The sequence below is a fragment of the Trachypithecus francoisi genome, unplaced genomic scaffold (assembly GCF_009764315.1).
Source record: "Trachypithecus francoisi isolate TF-2019V2 unplaced genomic scaffold, Tfra_2.0 Lachesis_group18, whole genome shotgun sequence".
NCBI classification, from domain to species: domain Eukaryota; kingdom Metazoa; phylum Chordata; class Mammalia; order Primates; family Cercopithecidae; genus Trachypithecus; species Trachypithecus francoisi.
In genome coordinates this window covers 19724901-19749905 of record NW_022681463.1, presented here as the reverse complement: position 1 = coordinate 19749905, position 25005 = coordinate 19724901, and the positions used below count along the sequence as shown (strand labels likewise).

General features: G+C 39.6%; 1 protein-coding gene across 6 annotated transcripts in view; it reads right to left on the bottom strand.

Moving 5' to 3' along the window:
* Positions 1-2088: 2088 nt before the first annotated feature.
* The window catches only part of DZIP1 (DAZ interacting zinc finger protein 1), a 65034-nt gene continuing 42117 nt past the window's right edge, over positions 2089-25005 (bottom strand). For 3 of the 6 annotated variants that reach the window (XM_033177414.1, XM_033177418.1, XM_033177415.1), the window contains 8 exons: positions 20414-20473; positions 14965-15107; positions 11310-11472; positions 10837-10966; positions 10193-10246; positions 8552-8736; positions 7022-7152; positions 5565-5901 (listed from right to left, as the gene is read on the bottom strand). In XM_033177414.1, the coding sequence (XP_033033305.1) occupies positions 5638-5901; positions 7022-7152; positions 8552-8736; positions 10193-10246; positions 10837-10966; positions 11310-11472; positions 14965-15107; positions 20414-20473 (1130 nt within the window). In that variant the 3' untranslated portion in view covers positions 5565-5637. Of the gene's footprint in view, positions 3290-5564; positions 5902-7021; positions 7153-8551; positions 8737-10192; positions 10247-10836; positions 10967-11309; positions 11473-14964; positions 15108-20413; positions 20474-25005 lie in introns of those variants that run through there. The other 3 variants (XM_033177419.1, XM_033177416.1, XM_033177417.1) reach the window with 2 other exon arrangements.

Below are 25005 nucleotides of genomic sequence, written 5' to 3'. Positions count from 1 at the left end.
GTGGCACATATACACCATGGAATACTATGCAGCCATAAAAAAGGATGAGTTTGCATCCTTTGTAGGGACATGGATGCAGCTGGAAACCATCATTCTTAGCAAACTATCAAAAGAACAGAAAACCAAACACCACATGTTCTCACTCATAGGTGGGAACTGAACAATGAGATCACTTGGACTCGGGAAGGGGAACATCACACACCGGGGCCTATCATGGGGAGGGGGGGAGGGGGGGAGGGATTGCATTGGGAGTTATACCTGATATAAATGACGAGTTGATGGGTGCTGATGAGTTGATGGGTGCAGCACACCAACATGGCACAAGTTTACATATGTAACAAACCTGCACGTTATGCACATGTACCCTAGAACTTAAAGTATAATAATAAAAAAAAAAGAAAAATCACATTGTTCAGAGGTGCTCAATGGAAAGAAAATGAACAAGTTTGTTAAAAATAAAAATAAAAAATTCCATACCTTGATAATCCTTGAAATATCTTTTTTTTTTTTTTTTTTTTTGAGACGGAGTCTCGCTCTGTCGCCCAGGCTGGAGTGCAGTGGCCGGATCTCAGCTCACTGCAAGCTCCGCCTCCCGGGTTTACGCCATTCTCCCGCCTCAGCCTCCCGAGTAGCTGGGACTACAGGCGCCCGCCACCTCGCCCGGCTAGTTTTTTGTAATTTTTAGTAGAGACGGGGTTTCACCGTGTTAGCCAGGATGGTCTCGATCTCCTGACCTCGTGATCCGCCCGTCTCGGCCTCCCAAAGAATCCTTGAAATATCTTTTGCAGAAATACAAATTAACTGAAAGACATAAAGGTAGGTTAGGTCCTACAGGCCAGTGTGGGACAGGGTTGTGTGGATTTGCATTTCAAACACATTTGTTATTCAAAACTGGTGAAGATAACACTTAGATTATACTGAAGAATTTAGGGAGGGTGGGGTATGAAGGTCCGTTAGAAACCAGAAACACATTAGTTGGGCATCGGTAAGGGGCAACATAAAGGAATGGTTCCCCTCAAAAACGAACAAACCAAATTTTATACAAAAAATGAGATGCAGCCAGGTGTGGTGGCTCACACCTAGAATCCCAGCACTTTGGGAGGACAAGGTGGGCAGATCATTTGAGGTTGGGAGTTCGAGACCAGCCTGACCAAATTGGTTAAACCCCATCTCTACTAAAAATACAAAAAAATTAAGCCAGGCATGGTGGTGGGCACCTGTAATCCCAGTTACTCGGGAGGCTGAGGCACGAGAATCGCTTGAATCTGGGAGGCGAAGGTTGTAGTGAGCCGAGATGGCGCCACTGCACTCAAGCCTGGGCAACAGAGTGAGACTCTGTCTCAATTAAAAAAAAAAAAAAAAAGATACAACTAACCAGGTAAGTTAAAGGAAGGGGTTTTAAGACACAGATGTAGTGACTTAATTTAAATACCGGGTTTACTTAGCAAAAGTTTATTTCCCCAGGGCCTTCCGCTCAGGAATGAAAACATAGCAGACACAAAACATGGAATAGAGAGACCTGGCTTAACGTCTCCCCTTGACACTTTGTATCTGCATGGCTTCTGGCAAATTACTTAATAACTCTCAGTTTCTCACACCTTTAGCATGAGGATTATAATAATAACTACATCACAAAGTTGTAATTAAGTGAATTAGTGCATGTTCAAAACCAAGCCAGACCAAGTGGTTCTATAAATATCTGTTGAATAAATAACTGAATGAACAAAGTGACACATGGGTCATCTTAGGTACGGTGTATTTTTGTAGATTGCCATTCTCTGTCCTACTACATGAAACTTGGATTCAGCCTTCACTAAAGCTTTTAGAAACATACATATAAAGTGAGTATATCTGCATGAAACAGCCCCTATAGGAAGCTGGAAAAATTGTTTTAGAGGCCAAGTATGGCTTACAAGTAAAAAGGATCCCAGGGTGGGTGGAAACAGATAAAAGATTTGTTCTAGCCATTAGGACAGGATGTGATATGGCACAGCTATCAAGGCCAGATTCTCCCTCTATAAGACCTCTAATAAGTATAAATTTAACTCAGAATTCATCTCTAATAACACAGCCACAGTCACAATGACATAACGGAGTGCTTTACTGAAAAGGTTGACAAGTGAAAAGAGATCTAAAACCCAACAAATCTTTTAGTTAAAAGGTTACTTTTTCTTGGAAACAGAATATAGTACCACCAAGTTATAAAAATGCAAAAAAGTTTATATGAACTTTCTGACTTTCAACAATGTCATTGTTTAAGAATGTAACTAAATTACTTTTGAGGTATTTCATAATACATGTTGGGTATTTTAAAAAGTAAAAAAAAAAAAGTTACATAGATGAATTCAGTAATGACTCAAATATTTTCTATTTAGTCTGATAAATTAATCGGCTATTAAAATAACTACACTTTATTCATAAAATATCCTAGATAAAGAATATACTATATAAAATAACCAACCATTTAATAGTAACATGCTTACAGTTTCTCAAAGCTGAATGTGACAAATGTACTTCAGGAAAATGTATTTAACATTGGACCTAGCTATATTCTAATTCTAAACTTACTTTTTTGGGGTGTGGAGGGGTGGAGTCTTCTATATTGCCCACGCTGGTCTTGAACTCCTAGGCTCAAGCGATCCTCCCACCTTAGCATCCCAAGTAGCTGGAATTAAAGGTGAACCCCACCACACTTGGATTAAACTTACTTCTATATGAAAAATAACCAGACTAACTTTTAGGGACTAGTGGTTCTACCAATTCAATTTTAAGACCACTAACAGAATTTTATAATATAAACACCTATGATGTTACAGCATACGTAAGAAAAATATTTTTAAAGTTTTAGTAATTCAAACCAAAACCTGCTGTACGTTAAAAAAAAATTCACTTAAAAATTAGTTGGAAAAAAAAACACTTAACACTAGAGTACCGTTCTGAAGAAAAAACTTTTTATGACTTCAATGACATACTATTTTTAAGCAGCAGCAGAAGTCTTAAACACCTTTATATGCTTCAAAATACTGTTGATGATCTGATTTTCAATACTGTAATAGGTGCCATTAAAGAGACCATTGTTCTTTGAATCAGTCTCTGTGTTGCTGTTGGAAACAGTAAGGTAGAAGCACTGGAATCATGGAGGCAAGTTACTGAAACACTGTGATACTGAAATACTGCTGGCTTCTGGAAGAATCTTCTGACATGTGGAATTAGACATCTGAAGAATCGCTCCAATCAGTCACAGTTACTAAGCTGCTTTTTAATGTGCTTGATTCATTTTCTTGAAGTCCTGTAAGTGGTGGGGAGAGGCAGGAGAAGAGAAGGCCTCAACGGTTAAACAAGCACATTGTCAAGTCTATAAAAATCTATAATTTCATATTGTCATTAATCACTCAGTGTCTAAATGTGTTCATGACTCCTCATCTCCCAACCCCCATGAGCTATGTATAGGATGCCACTTTAAAATCCAACCATGAATTGGTCGCATCTCTAGGATACACTCACAGGACCCTTGGATGCAAGCTTCCACCCTGCAGCCTACAAACAGCAGGGGCCACATCCTGCTTCCCACTCCTTCCCCAGCATTCAGCTCAGGGCCTGGATGTTGAAGGTGCTCAGTACATTTGTGTTGTTGTTACTGACTCTGAGTGAATAGATGGTAAAGAAGGATGAAATTAGCAAGCCAAGTAGAGATTAAGTGTTAAAAAACAGATTTTCTAGGGTAGATAGGCTTAACAATGAAGTCAATTTTAAAATGCCATGATTTTGAGCCACTGAAATAGAGTGCAGAGAATTCCACTCAAGTTTGACTGTAGAAATGTGTTCCTCCAGGGGCACAGGTTTATGATGTTGCAGTCAAGAGACAGGAGATTTCCTTAGGGCATCCTCTTGGCCGTGTAAAGAGTCAATGTAATGCAAACAGGATCTCCTGGTTTTCAATAATTACAGTTGACGCTTAGACAGCACAGATAACTGATGCCAGTTATGCAACAGCTATGTTATAACTGGACAATGTGAGAGAAAAGGTAGCATGAAGGACCGAGGCAGCAACAGCTTATCTTACAAAGGGGTGAGAGGCTGCTGAAAATGAAAAGAGCAAGGGTGGAGATGTGCAGGTATTAATTTAAAATTACAGGCTGAGTGCAGTGGCTCACATCTGTAATCCCAACAGTTTGGGAGGCTAGAGCGGGAGGATCATTTGAGCCCAGGAGTTTGAGACCAGCCTGGGCAACCTGGTGAGACCCCATCTCTAATAAAAACAAAAAAAGTAATAAAATTATAAGTAGGAGTACAAAAACAGTGAAGAAGGCATGAGAGGTGTGGTGGGTGTGAAAATGAGCCAAGTCCCCACCTGTCTTTGCAGGACATCAACAGTTACTATCTAAAGTTGATGAATCAACAGAGTGATTTAAGGCCATTACTGAGAGGCACAGAGGTACCACTAATGAAGGTGGTGCGATGGCATAGAGAAGCCTTCTGAACTACTCAGCTTTCAACATGTGCAAGAATTACTTTGACAAAAAAATTAAAATTTTCTAATTTAAAAAAATTAACTGAGTTATTAGGCTTATCTAGGCTCTAGATTGGGGGATATGAAAATCATTTCAAGTGATCATCTCATAGTATTTCATCCCATTGACTACAATGCTACAAGAGAAACCTCCCTTGGGAGAAAATGAAGAAAAACATTTAATAGGGAAACAAACTAATACAGAAAGATTGCCAGAAGAGTGGTCTCATTCAGGTATATGATCAGAAATTTTAATTCCTAAAAGGCATCTTCATGAAGAGAATATGTGTATAGACATTTTCAAAAATATATAAAAGCCAGGCATGGTGGAGAACATCTGTAGTCACAGCTACTCAGGAGGCTGAGGCAGGAGGAGGATTGCTGGAGCCCAGGAGTTTGAATCCAGCCTAGGCAACATAGTGAGACCCCATAGCCTAAAAAAAAAAAAAAATTTTTTTTTTTTTTGAGACAGAGTCTCACTCTTTTGCCAGGTTGCAGTGCAGTGGCGTGATCTCAGCTCACTGCAACCTCCGCTTCAGGTTCAAGCAATTCACCTGCCTCAGCCTCCTGAAGAGCTGGGACTACAAGCACACACCACCACGCCCGACTAATTTTTGTATTTTTAGTAGAGATGGGGTTTCACCATGTTGGCCAGGATGGTCTCAATCTCTTGACCTTGTGATCTGCCCGCCTCGGCCTCCCAAAATGCTGGTATTACAGGCGTGAGCCACTGCGCCCAAACAAAACAAAAAAAAAAATTTAAAGAATACAAACAATTTGGGGGCTACGAGTGGTGGCCCATGCCTGTAATCCCAGCACTCTGGGAGGCCGAAGTGGGAGGACTGCCTCAGTTACTGGGGAGGCTGAGGTGGGAGGGCTGCTTGAGCCTAGAAGGTTAAGGCTGCAGTAAGCCATGACAGCACCACTGTACTCCAGCCTGGGTGACAATAACACCCTGTTTCAAAAAATAAAAATAAAAAGAAATTTAAAAATATAAAGACTAAAGATTAGTCCTATAATTAAATAAAAATAACAATATATATGAATCAGTAAGTTATACATATCCACTCCTTATTTAAATAATATAAAGAAAGCACTGACAGCTTTCTTTCTCGTCTGATGATGTACTAGCATAAGTTAATTACATATTTATAAAGATGAAACACAACTAATAAGAAAATGGACTGAGCTTGTATTAGAGGGGAAAGCAGCGAACCTTCTCCCTTTGGCCCTGTAGGATTAAATGCGCCCCTGGCATTTAGCACATGAGCAAAATGTGGTTCATTTTTCACAGGTGGAGGTTCCTTCTGTTCTTTTCCAGATTTTTTTCCCAAAGATATCTCCTCCTCTAGGGATGATATGTCCCAGTCTTCATCCTCCACATCTGCACACTAAAAGAAAGGCATGGAGAATAATTAATGTTTCTTAAAAAAAACAAAAACAAAAACCGGTGCCTCTCAATCATTTTATTGGTTAGACTGAGCATCTAACATTGAACCATAAGGAAAGAAGTGGGGAACTATTAATACTTCCAAATCTAGTCATTTCTGCAGGGCAATGAAATGGATTTGGAAGTTGGTATTCTGAAATCTGAATCATCTCTTTTTCATTTCTGCCATGGAAATATATGTTTCCTACTCTATCAATCATGTAGAAAATTCCAGAAATGGTACACTGTAGGGGTATGAAACTCTAAAAGGCAGGGTGCTCTGGAGTAGGAGTGAGGTCTGCTCTCGCTTCTTACCTCTGTGATAATAATGACATCTAACTGTGGGCACATCACACCAAGGCCTGGAGAAATAGCCCCCAACTGGAAGGTGCACACGGTTCTAGCATGTCCTTCCTAAAGAAAGATGCTTTTGTGCTCTCTTGAATGACACAAGACTTTCTGTCTTTTTTGGCTTGTGTAACACAAATAGAATTAACTAATAAAAGTAATCTGACAAAATGCCCTGGACTGGAAGACCAGTCAACACAGATGATTCATTGCTGTGCCCAGAAATACAATGGAAGAGCTCCATCCACAGAAACACTTCTGGCATCCTGGCTGTTAGAACCGCTGGGAAAATGTTTGGGCTTCTTCTCTAATGCAGACAGAGGAACTTGAGCTCCACCCTCACTTCAGCTCCCCAGTGGGGCTAAACCCTTAAAAGTCCCTAAGGTCTCATGCGAGGGTAGTGGAGAAGATCTGAAGGGCCCCAATTCTGGTCAGTCACAAATTTCTTTGTACAAATCATTTGATATCTGCAAGTATCAAATAATACATGTGACAGGATTTTGAAAACCTGTAAAGTGTGATGCTTATTATATATTGTTGCAGTTATCACACCAGTATCTTTGACTGTCTATGGAATGGAAAGAAATGCAATACTGAGAACAAGAAAGGTGAAAACCTCAACCTCTACTATACCAGCTAACTATCTGTTTTATATTTCACTACAAAAAGTATGACCATTAAGGTGTTGTCAAAAGACAAATAAATGTATATCTAGAAAGTAAAAGTGATTTCACCTTTAGTTCTTGTAATCCTTCTTTTTTGATAAACATCTCAGGAACATTAGTTCCACCAACTGGTTTATTCACATTTTTGCGATGTGAAAACATCTTTTCAACTTTTTCAGTAGGTGTTTTAATGGTGGCTCCTATAAGATCAATAAAAATTAGGCAAGTGAAGTATTTAGAAATTTCATCTATCTTCAGTTCCAAAATAACCTTACAGGAAACTTTGAAAGAGTCTAAGCTTTGGAAATAATTATGTATTACTTCCAAATCAGTTGATGTACTTTGGGGTTAAAAAATTAAACACATAATGCTTAAAATAATCATAATCCTTGAGACTATGAGCTATAAAGTTTTCATTTTATTTAATTAATTTAAAAAAATAGAGACGAGGTCTTGCTATGTTGCCTAGGCTGGTCTTGAACTCCCGGGTTCAAGCAATCCTCCTGCCTCGGCCTCCCAAAGTGTTCACATTACAGGTGATAGCAACTGTGCCTGGCCTAAAGTTTTCATTTTAAATCAAAGAAAGATGATCTCATTCAAGTGTGTGGTCAGAAATTAATTTCAGTTAGATAACCTGTATGAGTGGAATATTCATAAGGGTATTTACAAAAACAATATGAATTTTTAAATGAATTCGTTATATTTTATCTCATTACACAAATACATGGTATATACACATTATATACAATACAAATTACATCCAAAAATAAATATAAAATTATATACAATATATTAAATATAATAAATTACATCTGATATGTTTAAAATATATAATTTAAAATTTGCACTAAGTAGAATTTTAAAAAAAAATAATGACCCATCAGCTCTACTTCTCGTCAGCAAATATTTGCAGTGACAAGCTAAGATCTTGTCTTCCTTTAGTATTACTCCAGCTCCAAGAGGCAGCACAGTGTATTAGAACAGCCATTCTCATAGTCACCCAGTGTCCTGGGTTGAATTGTATCCCTCTAAATTCACATGTTGAATTTCTAACCCCCATTCCTTAGAATGTGACCTTATTTGGAGGCAGAGTCTTTGCAAAGGAAATCAAGGTAAAGTGAGGTCATTAGGGTGGGCCCTAATCCAATGTCCTTATACAAATGAGACATCTGGACAGAGACGCACACAGAGGGAAGATGATGTGAGGATGCACAGGGAGAAGACAAGTCAAGGACAGAGACGCGGAACAGACCCTCCCTGGCAGCCCTCACAGGAACCAACAGTGCCTACACCTTACTCTTGTACCTCCAGCCTCCAGAACTGTGAGGCAATAAGGTTGTGTTCCTTAAGCCACCCAGTTTATGCTACTGTTATAGCAGCCCTAGCAAACCAATACACCAGGTATCATTCCCAACTCCTTCCTCTCCTTTGACTGGAAAGTGCTAAGCCCTGCCCATTTTCCGTGGGCGCCTTTGGGATCTGCTGCATCTGTTTCTTGCACACCCTCCCAGAGCTCAGACTCCCGATGCTTGGTACACCCGGGTGAGGGCCACCGTCCTAAATAAAGTTTCCAGAGAGTTTTCCAAGGTAACAGCTCACCTGTGGGCTTGGGAGAATCATCAGTGTCCTCGCTTCCCTCGGTCCCGTCCGCGTCACTTTTCACTGCGTTCTTCCCGAAGCTGCCCTTGTTTTGCGATGGCGGCACAGGAAGTGGGCCTGGGGATGCGTATGCCCGGATGAGGTCGTCGTCCTCCTGCTCCTCCTCCGAACTAAAGGGAGGGGTCCTACACAAATGAACACCGAGACGGGGTGCTGTTTTCGTAACGCTTCAGGGTTTATGATATTAAAAGATATGCCTCTTAAAGCGGTGGCACCTTGCTCAGGTAATTCCCAGTGGGCACAAGTGCCTTTGGGGCTATGACCAAGATGGCAGCAAGGCCAGAGGTTATACCCATGACTGAAACATCCTCCCACGCCCAGATCTCTGCCAGCCACGGGGCATGTTTATCAAAATGGGCTGAAGCTGGGGCCTGTCTCCTCTAAACCCAAATGTGTATATTCTTAATAATTTTGGTTTTCATACACCTAAGAAAAACATTACTCAAAGAAAAACATTTCCTCAGTATAAGCACTCATCTTTTAAAATTGTGTCATTACTTACAGTTTCTTTATACTGCACTTTATTGCAAAGAGCTTTTACATACACAATCTCATTTGTATCATTACATGAATTATTACCCCCATTTTAAAGTGAAATAGAGGTTCAAAGCAGTGTTCGTTCATTTAAATAATATTTATTGGGCACCTAAATTCCAGACAATGTGTCTTGTACATGTTGATTCATTCACACCACATCCCAAGAAATAATGCTCTTCCCATGAGATTATGTATAAGAAAAGTGCTTTTGAAGGGTGAATCATTGTTTGTTGTCTCTAATACGCAGTGCCTCAATGAAGAGATATTTATGTCATCAATATCTCCAGAATAAGGCAATGATGATTATTCATGATCAAATTAGTCTTACTCATAATTAGTAACAATATACCTACAATTTATTGAGTACCCACAAGTGCCAAGCACTGAGCCAAGCCCTCTTCATACATTCCCATTTAATTTGTAGAACTCTCTTGTGAAAAAGGCAGCATTATTCCATATTGCAGATAAGGAAATTGGGACTTAAAACATCCCATATTACAGATAAGAAAACAAGCTTAAAACAGTAATCAACTAAATCAGTAGCACACAGGTGATGAGCAACTGAGGTAGGGTTTTTAGTATCCTAAGAGAATCTAAAAGATGAAGAGCTACTAGGGTCATTATTAACTTCCACAAAAAACTGGAACACGAAATTATTACATTTAAAACAAACTTACACTGTCACAGGCCTAGGCATAAAAACTCAACATAAAAACTCAAAATTTAATGGTATTAAATTTAATACCATTTAATTTAAATGTACTTATTGAGAAATTACTCAACATTGTCAGGGGGTGGATATAAGAATGACTCAGGTGTCCCTCTTCTTAATGGAGTCCACAATGTGGTTAAGGGCTATTGACTTATGTAATAACTGATAAAGACACAAAGACATGTCACAAATAACATATCACAAAGGGACAAATTATGATAGTAAAAAATTATGGCTTCATTCAACCATAATAAGCGCACTACTTTGAAATGAAAGGAATGTTCAGTGAAAATAATTTTTAAAATGACCCTCCCATCCCCGTCAGTACTCACGTAATAGTTGAAGACTTTCTGGGAAAATGATCTTCCACAATATTTTTCTTAATTCTAAAAAACAACAGAAAAATATTTTTAAATTGCAGAAGTTAATAATATAATTTCAGATACATTTCTATGGAACTGGTGAGTTTTGCTTTTGACATATACTAACGAGGAAGAGCAGCAACAAAAGTCACCAAGTGTCAACAAGAGACTGGTAGGAATTACAAGTGTGATTCTCTGTTGGACCAAACACTGTTATGGACTCAATGTCTGTGCCCCTCCCGCCCCAAATACATATGTTGAAGACCTAACCCACAGTATGATGGTATCTGGTGGGCCTTTGGGAGGTGATTAAGTTTAGATGAGGTCATTGAAGATGGGGGCCCCCATGATGGAATTGGTGCCTTATAAGAGGAAGTGAGGCCAAAGCTCGCTGTATCTCCACCATCTGAAGGCATGGCAAGAAGGCAGTCGTCTGCAAGGCAGAGGGCCTTCACCAGAACCTGACTATACTGGCATCCTGATCTTGGACTTTCAGCCTCCAAAATGGGAATATAATACATTTCTGTGAAGCCACCCACTCTATGGTATTTTGTTAAAGCAGCCTGAGCTAAGACAAACATTGATAAAATGAATCTGAGGACTGAAATACTCACTTTGAAACAGATGTCCTATCAGTAGAAACAGCTTTTTGTCTAATCAGTTGTCTGTTTTTGGGAGGAAGTTGTATCATTTTGGGTACTTCTCCAGTTGAAAGGGTATCCATTTGAGAAACACTGTACTTATCTGGAATATAGTGTCATTCATAAGTCTCCATTGCCTTTACGATCAGTAAGTGAAAAGCAAAGGTAAATGGTATAATACCCCCTATGCTGCTGTGGAAATGAACAATCCCATCTCTAGGGTTTAAAGCCAGACTCTAGGGTTGTTGTTTTGTTTTTACTGTAAAAACAAAACCCAAGACCCAGCATTTAATAGTACAAACAGTAAGAGAGTTGTCAATGAAATGGCAAAATTTGTTAACCATTTAAAATTATAATCATTTATTTAATGATATCTTGTGGTGAAAAAAAGAAAAAAGAAAAAGTTGTTAAATTAAGCTCCCATTTGCAGTAGGTAACAAGCTTACCTGAAGATAGTAGTGCTTTCTCTTCAATTTTACAGCTGACTTGATGTTCCAGGAATTCTCGAATTTGATGAAAGTTAGGTATTTCTCTTTCTTGTTTATGTCTTTCTGATTCCACACTTTTTAGTACTCTGTGCAATTGATCACTTGAAATGCCATGTATATCCTGAAAAAATAAGATGTTAAGTTGGCCAATTATCCTGGGAGGTTTCATTTCATGGGGATATATCAGCGTTAACTATGCCAACATTTCAATCCATCCTTACAGGACTCCAGCTGTGTGTAGAGGGTGAGGGTGCCCCAACAAATAACACACTGTCCTGGCCCCAAAGGGGCCAGGGTTCAGCTGGGCACATAAGGCATGCATATGTTTATGACTGGCTGACTAACGCAGCTATGTGTCATAAGGACCCAATGAGTCTACAAAGACTAGAAGAATTCCAGGGAGAGAGGCCATTGAAGGCCCCAGTGGCCAGAGAAAGTTGAAAGGGAAGGCTGAGCTGTGGCCTGAAGGACAGGTGGAGTCAAACAAGTAAAAACAAGGAGAAATTTCCAGATGGATAGGCATGGCGTATGGATACCTGTGAGAAAGGAAGGTGTCGAGGCAGAAACAGGCAAGGCACATCCCACAGGTTAATGCTTACAAAGACCTGGGTGATGAAACCAGCAGAAGAGACTAAATGCCAACCCAAAAGGCTGAAAGGTTATTCTACAAGGAACAATAGGTCATCAGAGCATCAGAGGTGACTTTCTTTCTCCTTTTTTTTTTTTTTTTTTTGAGACAGAGTCTGGCCCTATCGCCCAGGCTGGAGTGCAATGGCACGATCTCGGCTCATTGCAACCTCTGCCTCCCAGATTCAAATGATTCTCCTGCCTCAGCCTCCCTAGTAGCTGGGATTACAGGCACCCGCCACCAGGCCCAGCTAATTTTTGTATTTTTAGTAGAGATGGGGTTTCACCATGTTGGCCAGGCTGGTCTCAAACTCCACACCTCGTGGTCCACCTGCCTTGGCCTCCCAAAGTACTGGGATTACAGGCGTGAGCCACAGCACCCGGCTAGAGGTGACTTTTAACTATGCAAATAGCATAATTAAAGAGACAATATGAGAAAAGTCATCTGGATTTGATGAGAATCTAGACAGAAGAAAATTAGTTAAAGGGATATTTGTTGAATAACAGTGTCACACACACATGTTACCTACCATCTTTGTCCTCATACCCCTTGCTTCCCTCAGCCTTCCCAGTCCCAGGAACTGGCCCCACCACCCACCCAGTTGCCCAGGACAGAAATCTGCATCATCAGATTAAGTACCACCTCCAAGAAGAAGTTTTCTCTGACCTCAGTTATTCAGTCAACCCCCTCCTCTACTTTTCCTTTATTTCACTTCATACAATCTAAATTAGAGATCTCCCATTTGTCTGGACAATCATTTGTTTTATGCCTATCATCCTATACCATGTAGCTGGAGGATAAGGCCTAATACTGTACAAATGTCAATCCTTCCTACTTAATATACAAAACTGGAAACAATTTCAATCAGAATCCCAACAAGCATTATTCTGGGAGTTGAAAAGTTATTCCTAAAGTTCATTGGAAAACAAAACATGGAAGAACTACCAATAAATTTTTGAAATAAGAAGACTAATGAAGAAGGCATGGCCTATAAAAGATATTAAAACACAGGACAAAGCTACTACAATTAAATTAGTATGGTGTGGGCAAAGGAATACACAAAAACCAAGGTAAAACAGTTGAAAGTCCAAAAACAAATCCAAATATATATAGGGATTTCCTATATGACAAAAATGTCCTTTTAAATAAATGGAGAAACAATGGATTATACAACAAATGATATTGGGACACCTGATCCAACTGAAAATTAAGTTAGCTCTCCAAAGCACTGTTTCGAAACCTAATTCTTAAAGCCCAGATAGACAAAAACAAAATAAGGCAAAACAAAACAAACAAAAAACTAGGAAAACCTCTCCAAGCATTAGGGAAAAAAAAGAAAGTTTTAATAATCTTAGGATAAAAGAAAATGTCCCAATTAAAATTAAAGCCCAAAAAGCCACTTGCAAACAATCAATATGGAAAACTACAGTTTCAGGAGACAATCTGTGTAGGATGAATGTCTTTGATTTCCACTGCCCAAAGGGTGGTCAAAACCCACCTAAAAAGGGTCTATGTGCAAATTTAAAAAGACTGACTGAGTGGATGAAAGATTGGAGCAACTGAACTCTCAAACACTGTTAGGGACAGTGTGAGTTGGTACAAAGACTTTGGAAAACTATTTGACAACACCTACTGTACTAAACATATGCCTACCCTTTGACCCAGCAATTTCATCCCTAGATATATATTCAAGAAAAACAAATGCCCATGTTCACCAAAAGACATGTACAAGAATGAACAGCCAAGAAGAGCCCCAAAATAAAAACACAAATGTCCATCAGTAGGGAAGGGATAAACTGCAGTATACTCACACAAAAGAATGCTATAAGGCAATAAATAAAGAATAAACTACTGCTACATGAAAAGAACAGGTATGAATCATACACATAAAATCATAAGCAAAAGAAGATATAAAATATTACACAGTGTATGACTCCACTTTTATGAGGTTCAAGAACAAGCAAAACTAAGTCAGAATACCCTTTCTCTCCAACTGGGAAGTAGGGGGTGATATTGACAGGAGAAGGTAAAGAGAGTCTTCCAGAGTGTTGGAAATGTTCAATCTCATCATTTGGGTGCTGGTTATAGATCGTACACACACATCCATGTACATACAAATCTGCCTATATACATACAAGTATACAAACATGTATATCCACAAATACAGCCACATACACATACATCTGAAAACATACACAATATCTATATACATACATATACACAAATGTGCATACATATATCATATACACAAATGTGTATATACATACACAGATATCTGCATATACACAGATACATACATGTACATATACATATCTACATACACACATACACACTATACACATCCACATGTGTGCCCATGCATGCATATGTGCTCACAAGCTTTGCATATATATGTATATATGCATATGTAGATGCACTTTTTTATATACATATAAACTAATGAAGTTCAGTTAAGGTTTGTGTCTTTTATGTATGTCAATAAAAATAGAAAAAGCAAAAAATCTATATGATAGGATATACCAAAATTATTCAATCTGGCAACAATATGAAATCGTATCCATTCATCCATTCATTCAACATGTATTAATGAAGTGCTGGTTTTGTAATAGGCAATGATTTGAGGTTAATATCAGAATGTAAGCAGCACTGTGACTGCCTAGATACAAACCCTGGCTCCTTCATTACTAGCTGTGTGACGTTAATCAACTTACTTACCTTTTCTGTAAACTGTCAAGATACTAATGTCATTTATTTCAGAGATTTGTATCTATGTTTAAATGAGTTAATATTTGTTAAGTTCTTAGAAGTGTGCCAGGCACACAGTGAATGCTATTCAAGTGTTTGATAAATAAAGTAGGTCACATTAGACTCTGGTCTCCAAACATGGACAGAATTGATGTGCTTTCTTCTCTTCTCTGATCATTTCTAATTTAGAAAACAAAATATAGCAAAACTAACAAATATTCCAAAAATGAATGAACATACTGCATTAATCCCCAAGGTTTCCAGTTTCTCCATCAAGTTCTGCTCCACCATTGTTCTTAGTCCCTTAGTGAGGGAGGAGTTACTCTTCAAAGCTTTCCTTAAATGCATTTTGTTGTTATTTAATTTCTGTTCATTTTCTCTTCCTGAAATAAGGTTTTAAAAATGTGTTAAAAAATGAATTAAGCAAATACATCAAATCTCTAAGCAGAAAATGACAAAGCACAGCTTTTAAGCAGCAAGTAAATATTTGTGATGTTTTAAAACTTTTGGATATTTTAGTCACTCAGCACAATACAGAATGCTTAAGTTACATAGCTTTTAAAACTATTTTATATCTACTTTAAAACTTCTGTATTTTTAAAGACTCTGGATCACTTAATCAGATGACAACTATAGATATATATGTATCTATAGAAGCATGATAAAAAATTATTTAGGAGTTTCATGTTTTATCACTAGAATTATATCACTATCTCCTGAAAAATTCATCTCTAAGCTCACTCTGTTAGAATTTACGTATCATCTTATGAAGAAAAAGCCCAATTTACTTTAAATAATTAAAAGTTTTTGGCCATCTCAGTGGCTCACACCTGTAATCCCAGCACTTTCGGAGGCTAAGGTGCGTGGATCACTTGGACCCAGGAGTTTGAGATTAGCCTGAGCAACATAGCGAGACCCCATTTCAATTTATTTTAAATTAAAAAAAAAAAAACTTTTTCAAAGTTTTTTAGTTTACTAGAAGCTAAGTACATATAAAACTTCAAGATGTGAAAATCATTATCCCCCTCAAAACATTTACCAAAATGAAAAAGGATAACAAAAGTCTTAGCAAAAGTGTATTTTGTTTAAAACAACCTATAATTAAAAACAAAGAAACCAAAACCAACAGGACACACTCTCCTCACTTCCATCCCTATCCCTTTTTTATTCCCCACTAAAAAAAAAAATGTCAAGTTCAAAAGAGTTTGGAGAAGAATGATGGCATGACCTTTAAAAATCTGAGTCCTTATGTATAAAGGAACTAAAGACTTGATTAAAGAGATGCGATGTTTGGCAGTTCAGACCCTTACTGACTGTCCAAAGCCTGATCTGGGAGAAATGTGACTACTATACTGCCATTTTGGAGCCTAATCTCCTAGCAGGGGCATTTTGCCCACCAGAGGATGGTATCAAATGCCATTTCCTAGGTGTAGGGCTCCAGGCTGCCTAAGAGACTCTCCCTTCGCTGCTGCCTCACCCATCTCAGCAGACGGGATTCTTAATACCCATAGTACTTGGATTTGCAGGAGATCTTGAACAAAATGTCTTTTTGTTTAAGATGTTTTCTAAACACCAGTTCCATTCCCACATTAAAAAATATTTCTATTACATAAATAGATGGTTTTACTGAAAGCAAAAATAGTCAGATTACTTTTTTGTACATTACATAGAAGAAAAAAACCCTGCACAAAAATACTATTCTATGTTTTGCTATTGCAGCTTGCTAAGCTGAAGTGATAAAACGGCATATAATTATATATTAAAAGTCATAACTAATCTTAAATCTTATAGTCTCAGCAATCGTGCTGCTGTTTAACCAGCAATGTTTACAAATATTCTGAAACCACCAAAAAAAGTACTTCTACAAAATCATAGCTGCAGCCACTATGTCGCTGGCTTTGGCTTTTAGGTGGCCATCAAGTGTGCAACTGTCTAGGGCCAAAAATAAAAAGAGGCACCAAGAGACAGCCTGGAAGTCTTGGTGCTACCATTGAAAAAGACATACCCCTTACCCCAATTATGCAAAGAATCTTTTGGCCAATATCTCAGATAATGAAGGACGTACACAGAAGCACCGCCTAAAAAGAGGCTCTGGGCCGTTTCCTCTGGGACTTGGGGGCCACATACAGGGGCAAGCAATGCCTGGAATGACTTGGCCACAGTTAGAAGAGCTGTAAAGCCTTTGCCGTTAGTTGTTGAATTCATTTGCCGATGTGTCTCTGATCACCCTCAACTCTGATGACAGGTTCATTTTGATGACTGAGTTTCTCCAAACTACTGCAGATTAAGCATTTCCCTCTATCCTCAAATTCACCTTATATACTGGTGCTTGCTTTGGGAAATCATTTATGAATAATTACAGCACCCTTGGTAAAGATTCTTACAAGGCTGGGACTGGCCAATGGAAGCAAGAGAAAGAATGTAGAGTAGGCAGGGAAAAATAAAGTTTTTATGTAGAAGTGGAATTAATCACTTGAAAATCAACCACAGCTGAAGATTTTAGTTAAAGCACATATTGCTCACCAAGACCAAGGCAAAACTTTCTAAAGACTAGCATTTCCTTCAAATACAAATTTTCAAACAGAAGCAAGCAGATGGCCAGGCTAATGCACAACAATCCATACATGGGATCAATTTTATCAGACATACAACATCCCATTTATGGTAAACAAATAATTGTAGCACAAAGCAAATGATTTTTAAAAATCCTTGAATTTCTGAGTTCAAAAGGACTTTATCTACCACCTAGTAATGATAGATTTTTCACATGAGGATACTAGAAACAGCAGTACAGTAACTTCCCCAAAGGCCATCCAGATGGTCCTGTAGAGGCCACGTCAGCTTCCCTTTCTCCATTTGCTCTCTGCAGTAAACTATGGACAGTAGAAAACCTGGATGTTGTCACTAATTAAACCCAACAACCTTAAGCAGGCTCTTAATCCCCCTATGTTTTCTTTCTGGAAAATAAAATGGCCTCTAAGATCCCTTCTGGCCCTCACGTTCTAGCATCTATAAAACAGCAAGGTCAAATATGCCTCTGCTCAAAAAGCAGGTACACAAAAATATGCGTGTGTGAGTTACTTCTTAGTAAAAGCCACACTGTTTTTGTAAACCACTGCCAAAATTGAGCTTCGCAAGCACTTATCTGCAAAATGTTAGCACAAGCTGAGGAATTTATTGATGGCAGTTAATCTGCTGTCAGTATGTTAACTCCACACAGGTGCTAGAAGGAGGCAGTCACTGGTTTCTGCAGCGGTGCACGTGGACCCTGAGGTATTTTCCATGGTCCTCAGCACTCTCCCATCTACTGCCAGAGCTGTACACGTGGAGCATGGCAAGGGTTATTTTCTTTTCCAGTCCAGCCCCCTAAATGTGGCAGCAACCAATGATGGTGTTTGCTGTCAGTGATTCCAAGCTACCGTCTTACACTGACTGGAAGAACTCTAAAAGCACAGGCAGAGGGATGCAGTGACTGAAATCTGGAAGTGGAAATTAGAAGACCACTCTGGGTGATGGTGGACAATCATGATTCCTATAGGAACCCTCACTAGTCATTTTTTAAATGAGTGTGAACTACATGACCTGAAGTTCCAGTTTTGAAATTACGTGACCTTTTCTATGAACCTCCTGACATGTTTCACAGATTCTTCACAGAATACGGGATTTTATGTCTTGGACATCAGTAAATGATATGCATGTAGGAGAGAGGAAGTGTGTTACTTGCAAGCAAAATGATGTGTCATTATTCAGAACTCAAATAGAGTAAGATTTGTTCATCCCGTTTCTGGGAAACCAGCAGGGTTGGTTGAAAATCACTTAAAGACAGTATTTTTAAAGCACTATTTCTCTTCAACTTTATAGGGCTCAGAAGCTCAAATGCCTACATAAAGCAAAGAAGGCAACGTGGGGTGAAAGAGTTGAGGGGGATTATGGCAAACCGGAGGTGGCTTCCGTAGCCGGCAGTGGCGGCTCAGCCCTGCTAAATGTTGCTCAGTAGACCATGACCCAGGGTTTCCAGGGTATTGTATTGTGGCATGAAGCCAATAATTAAAAAAAAACAACAACCAGAATTTCTGAGTTGGAAGGGACTTTATCACATAGTGATAGATAATTAAATTGTGTAGATTGCACTACAGTTAAATATTGGCAACAGATTGTAAAATATTTGCCAATAGTGCAGCTCGAATAAATCAGCGTCTGTGGAATCGATTTAGCCTGCAGGATCTCGTTTGATGCCTGGGTTGTAGCCATCTTTAAGGTGCTGGAAGTATCTGGGAATGACCCACCCCAATTTATTTGCTTAACAGTGTGAACAAGGCTGAGGACCCCATAAGAAGGTGACAATATCTTTTAAAGTGATGCTCATCAGAGTACCCCAAAATTTCCCTCAACAAGTTTTTATGGCTTTCTGTAATTTAATGCACCTACAGTCGCTCTTGTTTCTGAAAGAAGCAGGTTTCTAAACATTGGAACAGCAATTACAAAGAAATAAGAAAATGAAGCAACTAAAACCAAACTCTTCCAAATCAGTGCCAAACATGAACAACTATTGGGACAGGAAGATATGCAATCCTAAGCTAAATGGTCTGTCTAAAATATACAAAGTCAAGACAAATTACAAAGATACATGGAAGCAAAATAAACAAACCCCATAAAAACATCAAAAAGTGACTGATCACTAGCACAGCAAGATTAGACTTGAAAGTATACCTCATATAGGTATTATGAATATGCCTGAGCTAGTCAACTCTCAATTTGTAGCCTTATAAAAATAAAAATAAAAAACTGGTAAATGTCTAGAGAACAAGGGAAGAGTTATAATAAATATTGAATTTACATATTAGAATACATATCATTTGACTTCTCTTCCTGACAAAAATGACAAAACCAGACTCCACATACGTGTTGACAATTTGCTTAAATTCTCCTAAAGAAGTGATATATGGTGATATATGACAATTCTCCTAAAGAAGTGATATATGGTGAATTATTATAATTAATAAGAAAAAGTTATGATAAATTGATTCAAATATAATTGTTTTCAAAATCTACAAATCTAGCATTAGAAAATGTTCCTCATAAGTAAAGCTTTCTTCATAAATTTTAAAAACTGATCAACAGAAAATAATTGTTAGGACTATCAAATAAAATGAGTAAGCAGTAATAATTATCTCCCAACACCCGTAACAGCTCCCAGATTCCACCATAAAGATATTGTTTTGCACATAAATATTCCACATCCAGAACTTAGACATTATGCTTTTCTTGCTATTAAAAATAATTTGGAAATAAGCATTTCACCAGTTCATTTCAGATTAAGGTTATGATAAATCACCACTATGACACAAATCTTTTCAGATCATCTGGTACACATGTGTGTGTCAACATGTCATCTCATCAGAAAAATCTGCATTAAAATAAAGACTTAAATATTTTTTCAAGTTCCCTGACACAGAAAATTTCTTATCTGCTTGCATAAGAATACTGTGAAGCAGGGGGAAGCAGAACAGAATGTTAGGGGAATAGGATAACAGAATACTCCATGTGGGTTGGAAGTAAAATCCAAATCTAAATGTCTTTCCTAATTTTGATGTAGTGGAATAAAAACCACTGGCTCATATTTTCCAGGCCTGGGTTTTGGTATATAAATATAATATGCGCAGGTAAACCTGATTAAGCCCTTTGTTACCTTTTTCTTCCTCTGAAAGTTCTTCTATGGGTTCCAGTATGTGCGACGAGAATGCCTGTTCTATTAACAAGGAAAAATAAGAACAGTACAAACAGGACAACAGCAAAGTAATGTTAGTTTCCTTTCAAATGATTTGGAAAGATATAATTACATGGTATTTTAATCATGCCTAAATAGCAAATATTTACTGAGGAAAAAATGTTGAGGCAATCAGTCAAAGATGGTCACCTTTTCATGGTATCTTCAGTTTCTATGTACTTTCCATTAACTAAACTCTACAGAAATTATAGTTTTAAATAATTAAGTTAGAGTTTCTTATTCATCAATCTAGTATGCAATAGCCTTTTTTTTTTTTTTTTTTGAGACGGAGTCTCGCTCTGTCGCCCAGGCTGGAGTGCAGTGGCGCCATCTGGGCTCACTGCAAGCTCCGCCTCCCGGGTTTACGCCATTCTCCTGCCTCAGCCTCCCGAGTAGCTGGGACTACAGGCGCCCACCACCTCACCCGGCTAATTTTTTGTATTTTTTAGTAGAGACGGGGTTTCACCGTGTTAGCCAGGATGGTCTTGATCTCCTGACCTCGTGATCCACCCGTCTCGGCCTCCCAAAGTGCTGGGATTACAGGCTTGAGCCACCGCGCCCGGCCTTGCAATAGCCTTTTATGACACAAGGGCACAACTGCAAAAGATCTTCATTACTTATAAAGTATTTCGATCAAGTGGCTAAACAGAAAATTAATGAAAATATTTCAACTACAGAAACATAACAAATTTCCAAGGACCTGGGATTCCCACTTGTTCCCGGTGCTAACCCCATGGTTTTCAAGTGGTAAGACCAAGAAGATAAAAGGGGAACGACAGGAGAGAGGTCAGCAGCAAGACGGAGAGCCATTCTTCAACACCTGCATGGATACATTTCAAGACCTAGTTCCGGGGCTGGAGAATGCCCTGGACCCACAGCTAGGCAGATGAGGAAGGACTCTTCCCAATCTCACCCTAGAGCAGCAACCGCACTCAGGGGAGATGAGGTCTTTGGATGACTATTCCCAGAGAAATGTTATATGTATACACAAGGAAACCTGCCAGCAGCAGGCATAAAACCAAACCCTATTCCATCAACTGAAGGAAATCTCCTTCATGGGGAAGGTCAGGTTTTGGGTGAAGGTTTAATGATGGTGGTCAGGCATTAGACATGGAATGAAATGCAACCAGCGAAGTTGGTGCATGGTTCACTCACCTTCAGCTGGAGACTGATACAGTGCACTTCCCCCCACCAGCTCTCCACTTTTACCTCCAAGTGGGAGGTCATTTCATTCTACCACCAGACCTGGGAGTGGGTGGCGAGCCAGGGTAAAAATGGCCAACAGTTACTGAGTGCTCATCAGGTGGCTGGGCAGGGATCCACATGTGTGGTATCTCAAATTTAATGCTTCCCACTTTAAAGGGTCTGGTTTTTTATTCATTAAAGGGTATTTCTAGAACTCTATTTCAGATAGATAAATGATAGAGAGATGATAGAGAGAAAGAGAGACAGATTTAGGTATATATAGATAGGTTCTTACAGCTTAGCCAGTAAGCTAGTCAATGTATGTAACATTGGCTGTATGGGAGAAATGTATCTGAAACTACTTTCAAGTGAACTTCTAGAATGCAGCCTATGACTAAGACCACCTTAATGCTGAAGTGTGGACATAGCCATGAAGAAGCATTTAAGCCCACCAGGTACCACAACTGCTGACCACCAAAAATGTGCTTTTCAAATTTGTTATAGAGCATTAAGATTTTTTAAAATTATACAAATAGACTATATTACTAGTTTGAACAGCTGAAAACAGAAATTTAAGGAGGATAACTAATTTCAGATTTTAAAAAGTCACACCATTTGTATTTTATTGTACTTGTGATCAAAACAAGGTCACAAGGAAATTTTTACTAAAATTTCCATGAAATCATCTCACACATATTTATTATTTTATTGCAGGGATACTCCTATGACTTATTTCTCTAGAGTCAGGATAACTGCCAGGTTCTGACGTGTTTCCCTCTGTGTAGAGAGGAAGAGTTCTGGTAGAAGGGGAGATTCCCGAACATGGCTCCCATCACAAGGGCTTGGGAAAGTGAGACTGGCCAAATCCCAGCTCCCAAAACAAGCAGGCTGACGTCCTATATCAGGAGGGAAGGACCTGCCCTGCTCGTGCTTTGTAAGCTACCAGTCTAGCCTTCAAACATCCCAGAACCTGTCCTGAGCTGAGATCCAGGGAGAGAGTCAAAACACTCAGAGGTCTGAGTCTCCCATGAACTTGCCAGAGGCTTTCAAAAAAATCCTTGTCAGTTTCCTGCCATTGTCTCCAGAAGAAAGGATCTTGGTCCTCTAACTACCCCTGCCCTTTTGCCCCTGGCTGACTTTGGCTGGACTTCATTGTGCCTACCTTAGAAGCTAACACTGGCCAGAGCTTACTCAGTGGCTTGTGCCTTGCTGGCCCATCACAATGGCCACTACGGTAGCCATGGCTGCTCTCTGCACTTGGTAGGAAAAGTCCCTAAGCCCACAGCTTAGGGCTGGGCTGTGAATCCAGATTGCCTGCTTCCAAAGTCTGGGCACTTGGCCACAAAGCGATGATGCCTGCCCACTGGCGCTCACTAGGCTTGTCTTCCTGACTTCTTCAAATGCCACCGCTGTCCACCCATTATTAGAGTTCACTGTGCTCTGACCTTCCTTGGCTTTGGCCCTGGTCCCCAATCACCTGCTCAGCCTTTCTGCCAACTCCACCAAACCGCTGGTCTGTCCACTCCTTCTCCACTCTCGTCACCACAACCCAGACTCCTGGGGAGGAATCTCAAATGCGGGATTACCCACACCCACAACTGGTCTCCCCAGCTCAGATTCTTTGGAGACGCTCTGGTCAGGCCAAGCCTCCCATAGCCCAGCTCTCCAATTCTGCACGCCCAGCCTCAAGAACACTCAGCAGCTACACACTGCCCCAAGAACGACCCTGGACAGCTGCAGCCTGGCACTCAACAGCTGCCATGAACGCCCTCAACCAACCTCACTTCCCTCACATCTCCTCCTCTTCTCTATGCGTGGCCAAGTAATTACTCTGCACTGCTAATTCACATCTAGTGCTTTCCTGCCACCTTTTCCTTCTTACTGTTGGCTTTGCCTAGGATGCCATCCCAATATATTCACCTCCTACTCGGCTCAAATGGCCAAATATCAGCTATGCCAGGAAGTCTTCCCAGAGTCTCCCAAATGGAGAAAATCTCTCCCCTGCCTGGATACCCATTTCATTTCTCAGTGGCTCTCACCTTGCACCATAATTATACACATGTGGTCTCCTTTATAAGCTATAAGTTCCTTGGGGAAGTTACATTTGATTCAGAAGTTACCTTCTGATTCATTTCTGTATCTCTGTCATGCCCGCCTTGGTGTTACCCTCAGGAGTGGCCCACAGTTGTCATTACCCAGTAGTCGGTGAAGGAAGGAAAGCAGGAGTGACGAAACACCGCTAGAGAAACAGATAACTACATGTGGCATGTTAACCCCTGTCAAAGACATGTTCACTGAAGACTCTTCTGAGCTTTGCCAGGATATATGTCTAGGAGATCCTATTGGCATATCCAGACATTTCCTCTTGTGACTGCACGTAAGCACGGTCACCTGACAGGGAGCAGGCCCATTCTCCTTTACAGGGTGGAATTCCACTGAACTGAGACTTCCTTTCAACAGTCCCCATCCCACTTCTGTAACACTATTTGGGCCAGTGGTGTCCAGAGGGGGAAGCCATCTTTCTTTCCATCAAGAGACACAATACACCAGAAGTCTGGAGCACACCACCTGTCATGTATTGGACAAGAAACTATTGCTTGTGTTAAGTTTCAGTATTTCAAGATGTAGAATACTTGCTTTGAGAGCAAAACATAATAACTGTAAAGTCTAATAAAAATGTTTCTAAGTTGGGTGCAGTGGGTCACACCTGTGGTCCTAGCACTTTGGAAGGCTGAGGTGGGAGGATCACTTGAGTCCAGGTGTTTGAAACCAGCCTTGGCAACATAATGAGATGCTGTCTATACAATAAATTTAAAAATTAGTCAGGTATGGTGGTGCACCCCTGCAGTCTCAACTATGTGGGAGGATCACTTGAGCCCGGAAGGTTGAGGCTGCAGTGAGCTATGATCATACCACCACATTCCAGCCTGGGCGACAGAGAAATGCCCAGTCTCAAAAAAAAAGAAAAAAAAAAAAAGAAAGTTTCCAGTTTTTGTGGTCATCATTGTAGCTATATACAATTAAAGTCATGTATACACAAGCCCCTCACAATTTATAGGCCAAATTAAAGGAGGGCTTCACATGTAGGTAGAACCTAGCAGGTGCCCATAGACTTGGGGAAAAGTGGTTATTTTGCATCCTCACTGCACTCTTCGCTCTAAAAGTGGGCCATATTATCAGGTCAGGCAACCTAAGCAATTGGTGTATGGGTCAGTTTAACAGCAACAAAGTCTACTTTATTTTCTGGGCATCCTAATATCACCATTTAGTCACAACTCCATGAGCAAAGAGCAAAGTGGTCTCCAGCGGTGAAAATACTACAAAAAGTT